This window comes from Salvelinus alpinus, chromosome 24 (assembly GCF_045679555.1).
Source record: "Salvelinus alpinus chromosome 24, SLU_Salpinus.1, whole genome shotgun sequence".
In the NCBI taxonomy this organism is placed as follows: Eukaryota; Metazoa; Chordata; class Actinopteri; order Salmoniformes; family Salmonidae; genus Salvelinus; species Salvelinus alpinus.
Genome location: NC_092109.1, coordinates 28,427,829 through 28,436,386, shown reverse-complemented (window position 1 = coordinate 28,436,386; position 8,558 = coordinate 28,427,829). Strand labels below are relative to the sequence as shown.

Sequence of the window (8,558 nt, the reverse complement as noted above, 5' to 3'; positions counted from 1 at the left end):
TAGTAATGGAAAGGAAATAATTTAGGTGCTACACATTGGTGGTGTTAGAGGTGTTTGCCGCTTACTATTTAAATCCCTGTGAGGACTGGAAAAGAGCTATATTATCTACACCTGTAGTGATGCGTGGGTGAAATCGTAGGAAGCCAAGCTCCCCCCCCCCCCCCCCAAAAGGCATTTTACAACCAATGTGCTGTGATAATTACTTAGTTTGCTCTATAACCTGTTAGTTCATATAAGCCACAGTGGCAGAATAAATGAAATCACACATTTGTTTCATTGCAACATCTGTCCGGTGAAGTCCACTTAACATATTTCATGTAACAAACAGTTAATGATCTACAGCATGGTCAAGCAAGGTAATGTTTCCAACATTTTCGGGCTACTATTGATTTAGAACCAGTTACTGCAAGTCACAAAGAAAACAGGAGCTGCCTCAACTATTCCAGCACCATTTCAACTTCAACATTATCTAATCACCTCTACTTAGTCTAATGCAGTGACAACTAAAAGATACTAAAAACGATTTTGTCAAATGAACTTAAGCCAAATGTGATGTGGCTGAGCTCACTCAGTTTAACTCAACGCTGATTGGCTTTTATTATTGAATTTTTTATCAAGGGAGGCCAAATGCTCACTGACATCCCATCCTGGGCAGCAATAATGTCCTACTCTTTTTGACCTGACTGCATCACATACAGTTGAAGTCGGAAGTTTACATACACTTAGGTTGGAGTCATTACAACTCATTTTTCAATCTCTCCACAAATGTCTTGTTGACACACTATAGTTTTGGCAAGTCGGTTAGGACATCTACTTTGTGCATGACACAAGTAATTTTTCCAATAATTGTTTACAGACAGATTATTTCACTGTATCACAATTCCAGTAGGTCAGAAGTTTACATACACTAAGTTGACTGTGCCTTTAAACAGCTTGGAAAATTCCAGAAAATTATGTCATGGCTTTAGAAGCTTCTGATAGCCTAATTGACATCATTTGAGTCAATTGGAGGTGTACCTGTGGATGTATTTCAAGGCCTACCTTCAAACTCAGTGCCTCTTTGCTTGACACCAGGGGGAAATCAAAAGAAATCAGCCAAGACCTCAGAAAAAAAATTGTAGACCGCCACAAGTCTGGTTCATCCTTGGGAGCAATTTCCAAACACCTGAAGGTACCACGTTCATCTGCACAAACACGCAAATACGCAAGTATAAACACCATGGGACCACGCAGCCGTCATACCGAACAGGAAGGAGACGCGTTCTGTCTCCTAGAGATGAACGTACTTTGGTGCGAAAAGTGCAAGTAATTCCCAGAGCAACAACAAAGGACCTTGTGAAGATGCTGGAAGAAACAAGTACAAAAGTATCTATATCCACAGTAAAACGAGTCCTATATCGACATAACTTGAAAGGCCGCTCAGCAAGGAAGAAGCCACTGCTCCAAAACCGCCATAAGAAAGCCAGACTACGGTTTGCAACTGCACATGGGGACAAAGATCGTACTTTTTGGAGAAATGTCTTCTGATCTGATGAAACAAAAATAGAACTGTTTGGCCATAATGACCATCGTTATGTTTGGAGGAAAAAGGGGGATGCTTGCAAGCCGAAGAACACCATCCCAACCGTGAATCACGGAGGTGGCAACATCATGTTGTGGGGCTGCTTTGCTGCAGGAGGGACTGGTGCACTCCACAAAATAGATGGCACCATGAGGAAGAGAAATTATGTGTATATATTGAAGCAACATCTCAAGACATCAGTCAGGAAGTTAAAGCTTGGTCGCAAATGGGTCTTCCAAATGGACAATGACTCCAATCATACTTCCAAAGTTGTGGCAAAATGGCTTAAGGACAACAAAGTCAAGGTATTGGAGTGGCCATCACAAAGCCCTGACCTCAACCCTATAGAAGATTTGTGGGCAGAACTGAAAAAGCGTTTGCGAGCAAGGAGGCCTACAAACCTGACTCAGTTATACCAGCTCTGTCAGGAGGAATAGGCCAAAATCCACCCAACTTATTGTGGGAAGCTTGTGGAAGGCTATCCGAAATGTTTGACCCAAGTTAAACAATTTAAAGGCAATGCTACCAAATACTAATTGAGTGTATGTAAACTTCTGACCCACTGGGAATGTGATGAAAGAAATAAAAGCTGAAATAAATAATTCTCTACTATTATTCTGACATTTCACATTCTTAAAATAAAGTGATGATCCTAACTGTCCTAAGACAGGGAATTTTTACTCTGATTAAATGTCAGGAATTGTGAAAAACTGAGTTTAAATGTATTTGGCTAAGGTGTCTTCTATCTTGTAGATACGCTACACATACTGAGAAAACATCAGAGCGAATGAACTAGCTTTCTCCAGTGAGATACACTTCCTTCAATTCCCAAGAGGCTGAATGTATGAAAGACAGAGAAACAAAAGATACAAAATAATGTATGTATTATTATATATTTTTTTTTGTTGGGGGGGGGGGGGGCATTTTTTAGGGAAGCCTGGCATCCATGAATACACGCCACTAATCTACACTTCACAAAAATATAAACACAAGATTTTACTGAGTTACAGTTCATAAAGGAAATCAGTCAATTGAAATAAATAAATTAGGCCTTCATCTATGGATTTCACATGACTGGGAATACAGATATGCATCAGTTGGTCACTGATGCATATCTGACAACCAGTCAGTGTCTGGTGTGACCTCATGCAGCACAACATATCCTGATAATTTGATCAGGCTGTTGATTGTGGCCTGTGGAATATTGCCCCCACCCTCTACAGTGGCTGTGTGAAGTTGCTGGTCGTACACGTCAATCCAGAGCATCCCAAACATGCTCAATGGGTGACATGTCTGGTGAGTATGCAGGCAATGGAAGAAATGGGACATTTCCATTTCCAGAAATTGTGTACAGATCCTTGTGAAATGGTACCGTGCATCATCATGCTGAAATATGAGGTGATGGCGGTGGATGAATGGCACGACAATGAGCCTCAGGATCTTGTCACGGTAACTCCGTGCATTCAAATTCCCATCGATAAAATGCAATTGTGTTCATTGTCCGCAGCTTATGCCTGCCCATATCATAACCTCACCATAACCTCACTCACTCCTCTGTTCACTAGGTTGACATCAGCAAACCACTCACCCACACGACGCCATTAGCCCGGTACAGTTGAAATCGGGATTCATCCGGGAAGAGCACACTTCTTCAGCGTGCCTGTGGTCATCGAAGGTGAGAATTTACCCACTGAAGTCGGTTACAACCATGGTGAGGACAACGAGCACACAGAGAGACTGTTTCCCACAGTTTCATCAGCTGTCCGGGTGGCTGGTCTCAGACGATCCTGCAGGTAAAGAAGCTGGATGTGGAGGTCCTGGGCTGGCGTTGTTGCATGTGGTCTGCGGTCATGAGTCCGGTTGGATGTACTGCCAAATTCTCTAAAACAACATGAGGCGGCTTATGGTAGAGAAATGAACATTCAATTCTCTGGCAAATGCTCTAGTGGACTTTCCTGCAGTCAGTATGCCATTTGGACACTCCCTCAAAACTTGAGACATCTGTGGCATTGTGTTGTGTGACAAAACTGCACATGTTAATGGCCTTTTATTGTCCCCAGCACAAGGTGCACTTGGGTAATGATCATGCCGTTTAATGAGCTTCTTGATATGCCACACCTGTCAGGTGGATAGATTGTCTTGTCCAAGGAAAAATGCTCACCCACCCTGATGTAAACACATTTGTGCACCAAATGAAATAAGCTTTTTGTGAGTATGGAACATTTCTGGGATCTTTTGTTTCACCTCATGAAACATGGGACCAACACTTCACATGTTGCATTTATATTTTTGTTCAGTGTATTATTAGTACCTGAGGTATTCACTGAGAAAATACAATTAAAGGGCAAAAATCACTTTTATTGTCAATAAATACAACAGTGCACATTCACCCAGAAAAAAAACAAGCTTACAAAAGTAAACCATATCCCTTTATTTTTTATTGTGTACTTGTAAAGTAACACAAATATCCCTCATTACAAAATGGGAGCGATCCAATGATCGAAGTGAATAGGAAATGCTACTTAAAACCTCTTCAATGGGCTGTAATACTTCCCTTATAACAGGGGTTCCCAATTACTGTCGCAACGTAGAGCTATGCAGGTTATCAATAAACAGATGCACTATGTGATCATGTATATAGAACAAATATATTGGGGTACATGATATGGACTGAAATTGGGATGGCCCTTAAATAACCTGGGGCACAACACTCAGAATGTAGACTGAAGTGTAAAGTAAAGAACAAGCCTGGTTCACAATCTCATGTGATAGAGAATAATCAACATTATAGTTTAATCTGCAACCTTGACAGTTGTGACCCACTGAATATGGCCCATGATTAAAAAAAATATATATTTAATGAATAATCTCTGAAGGCCATCTCTTCCTCTAAGATCCCTGTATCTCTCAACAGGCACAGGACATTGTTCCTCTCACCCTTTCGACAACCGTGCTGCACCAAAATACCTACATCAAGATACTTTCCTGTCGTTTCCCCTCCATTATAATCTGATAGGACAGAAAACAGTCTTTGTCTCTGAAAAGGCCCCCTACATCATATTTCTTTCACCTTTGCAGTTTTGAAAATCAGTGATGGAGAAATGGGATAAAGAAGCAGGAGCCTCTTTCATATATACCATTTGATCCAGCGCGTGAGGAACAGGTTTGTCCATGTAAGTCATTGAAGAGGCTGTGACCGAGGCTGTCTGACCACAGATATCATGACAGGGAAAGCTGCTTCACAACTGTTACTCTTCAAACAATCATAATGTGATGGTTTTTACAATGGATTAAACTTGTCACAGATGAAATGTTACAAACACAAAATGTCAACTTGACCCATATCCAGGCCAACTGGCATGGCAAACCCAAATGAAGAGTTTAAAGTGTACAATAACAATGACATCTAAGAGAGCCCTAAAATGTTTTACTGAACATAACTACAAAAGGTAACTTAAGAAATAAAAAGTATCTCGTATTCAGAAAATCGGACCAAAACAAAACAAGAAACAAAGGCAAATTTCATCTGGCCAGCCCCACATCAAGAACTACCAAACTCCAGAAGTCTTTCCCATTGTGCGCATAGGCGCCTGAGCAATGGGGAAAATGGAGCAGCTACAACCCCACTTTCAGAATAGAGGTGCAAACATCAGTTTTAACCCCCACTTTTTTACCAGAAAATGATCATCCATTGGATAATTTTAAATTATTAGTAATGTTTGTATTAAAATGTATATGTCCATTTGAGAAATAATCAGTAGGCCTAATATTACATGCTTACATCTGTGAAATATTTTTCCTCCCCAAGCTGTTTACAGGCATTTAACACCATTCTGCATTTTTGCCATCTATTTCCCCCAACTTCAAATCAACTAAATCACATTGTTAATTTTTTTTCATTAAGTGACAAACGTAACAGTTCTGGCTGAGCCCCATATGCGAGCGCACAATGGCCACTTCACGGTTATAATAACCAAGTGGTGTCTGTATGTGACTATGTTCTAAATGAAAAAGCACAGGGTATTTGGATCTCCATAAAACAGCTCTGCTTGCGGACCCGGCTCCACGAGGGAGCAAAAGGGGGCTTAGCCACTTCAGTTTTATGTCTCTATATAAAAACAGCAAAAAAGTTCAAATTATTGACTGACAGGTTGGCGCAAAATCAGTATCTGCGCACCTCAGAGTGTGTGTGTGTATGTGTAGGGGGGCTAAGGAAAGCTACTGGGCGGTTAGGTATGACTCCTTTGGGTTTCCATAAAAAGCAGGGGGCAAATGCTGCTCATCTGTGGTAGGCTACGTGAATAATGTGATACGCCTCTGCCTGTAATAGGCTCATTTGATTTTGATTTATAAGGGCAGGTCAAGTTCAGTTAAAGCCCCACCACTACAGAGTTTAGTTAGCTTCTTAGCTAGCTGTAAAGGGTGTTAGTGTTATTATCCTATTTTGCTCTAACCAGCTAATCTGCCACTGCCACGATGGATATCAGAAACGAAACCTCCGCCAAGCTCAGCAGCGATGATGCTGCCGAGCTCCAGCTAGCTCAGCGTGAAGAGCCTACTCACTCTTCCACAAGCACCACTAGCATAATGTCTCCACAGACCCCTCCACCTGTTCCTGATGATCTTGGAACAAAGAAGCCAGCCCAGGTTGGCAAAGAATTCTACCCTAGCTGCAGGTTTTCTGGGCCTTATTCCAAGGCGGGTATTCTAACTGGAAGCATGCTATTGATAGAATAAAAGGATTCGCTAGGAACGCATGAAGCATTTGAAATGCACTGCACTGTGGAAAGAAAACAAAGTTTTAAGTCCTATGGGAACTGAGGTGTCAACACTTGTTAATGATAGGCAACTGGCACAAACTCCTTTTCCACTTTGACAAATGTGTTTAGTCAGGAGATGAAGCATGCTACACTCAAGGAAAGCTCAACTAATCCAATCCCCCTCCATTTGAGGGGGATCTTACAAGAAGATTTCAGGGAGAATGGAATGATTGATTACTCAGGAAGTTCCACAGAGCATCAAGGAGGCTGCAACTCTTCTGAAAAGGTAAGAAACAATCTAGCTGGTTGGTTTTATCATAATCTTGGTAGTATAGCCAGTGACATCCTTTTCAGCAACAACCTAGAGTATGAATGGCAAATATATTTTCATTGCCAAAAAGGGCTTGCTTAGTGTGTAGGGCGCTGTACATGGTGCTGATATAGCACTCAATGGTCTCGGCCTTTGAACTTTTACATTTATTGTGATATAAGTAGAATTCATTCTAATTCTAATGGAAGAACCCAAATGATAGCTACATATCGATACATTTCACCATAGAAATAGAACGTATGCTTTCTTGGCAGCCTATTGGTTTTCATGTTTTTAAAAAGGAACTGAGATGGAAACGTATTTATGGTAGGCCGGCATTGCTTAATTGATTACAGGGGGAGAAACAGGGTTGGAGAGCCCTGCTGTAGACTGTGGTTATTTGCATTCTCCTTTTGTTTACTGTTAATGTAACTAGCCTAGATTCTGTCATGCCTTTATTAATCTGCTATTGTTTATAGGCCTAACTCTGTTTTGTTCTGTTCACATTCATTTGTTCACATTCGCTGTGTCGTTTTTCTAAGCCAAACTGCTATTCAGTATTTTTGTTTGCATGAATAACTAGTCTACTACTTTCAGCATTTAGTTTGCATTATTTTGGTAAGACAGCTGTGTGCACGCCTGCATTCACATTAGGCAATTCACCTATTATAAAAAGCCTATATTGTAGCCTATATTCATTACCAAAATGGCCTTGTGTAGGGCGCTGTCCATTGTGCTGATACAGCACAGTGGAGCTGGGCTACAGATTTCACGTTAATCTGTCACTTCAAAAAGCACTCACTGGTCTGAGTATCTGCATTTAAACTTAGTTTATTACGTTATAGCGTGATAAGAATTCAATATAATTCCAATGCAAGAACCCTTAAAAATTGTGCCCCCCTCACCGATTTCAACTGCACCCCTTAATCACTTAAAACCTGTCCTGGCGCCGGGTCTGTGTGCTTGGCTTGTTAAGTAATTTTGACCAAATAAGCCATTTCTACCCTTTTTAATCAAATATGTACGCTGCTGAGACAAGTAAATTGTTTTAATGTTTATGGTGACAGCGCTTCAAACGGTGCCAAAAAAAGTCAAGCCCCCCCTTCCAAGCATTTGCACCCCCACTTTCAGACAAAATCAGGCGCCCATGATTGTGCATGCATATAATGCAATCCAGCACAAACACTAAAGGAATGATATTTCATTGACTCTGAAATGCTTATTTCTTTACAGTAGAAATAAATATGGTAAAAGTGGCACAGATGCATTAAAAATGTGGATAGAAAATCCCAACATAAGAACAGGCGTTTGGATTGAAAAAGGCTACGTTCGTGTTTGTCTCTGTGTGTGGATGTTCAGTCAATCTTCTTGCTGCGCAGTCTGGCGGTATCCAGCAAGTACCTGCAGGTGGGGCCGGTGTGGTGGGAGAGGAGGGTCAGGGCCTTTCCATGGACCAGGGTCAACAGGGTCTGGTGACCCGCAGCCCAAACCCGGTACCAAGGCCCATAAAATGGATCTGACACTGCTGGACACAGCATGTTGTTCAGGTTGACCTCAGTCATCTGGGAAGAGGGAGAGAAAGAGACAAAAGTGAGAGACTATGTAGAAGGAGAAACACTGAGGCCACAGGAGGTTGGGGAGGACTGGCTCGTGGTAATGACTGGAGCGGAATTAGTAGAATGGTATGAAATACCTTAAACACATGCTTTCCAGGTGTATAATACCATTCCATTTGCGCCGTTCCGGCCATTACTATGAGCCGTTCTCCCTTCAGCAGACCTACTGTGACGGTGGCCTTGCTTGGTGTTTGTTTCATTCGTGCCATCAGTCAAGCAGTGTGGGAGAAGAGCAGTCTGCTGTGTCATGCAGCTCATTAGTCATGCTAGTGTGACCTGTACATTAGTGTCTGACTCCTATATCTGTGTCA

At 41.6% G+C, this 8,558-nt stretch overlaps 1 protein-coding gene across 3 annotated transcripts in view; it reads right to left on the bottom strand.

Moving 5' to 3' along the window:
* Positions 1-3,977: 3,977 nt before the first annotated feature.
* Positions 3,978-8,558, bottom strand: part of LOC139552538 (transmembrane protein 164-like) — a 41,802-nt gene continuing 37,221 nt past the window's right edge. For all 3 annotated transcript variants that reach the window (XM_071364358.1, XM_071364357.1, XM_071364359.1), the window contains exon 6: positions 3,978-8,193. In XM_071364358.1, the coding sequence (XP_071220459.1) occupies positions 8,190-8,193 (4 nt within the window). In that variant the 3' untranslated portion in view covers positions 3,978-8,189. The remainder of the gene's footprint in view (positions 8,194-8,558) is intronic.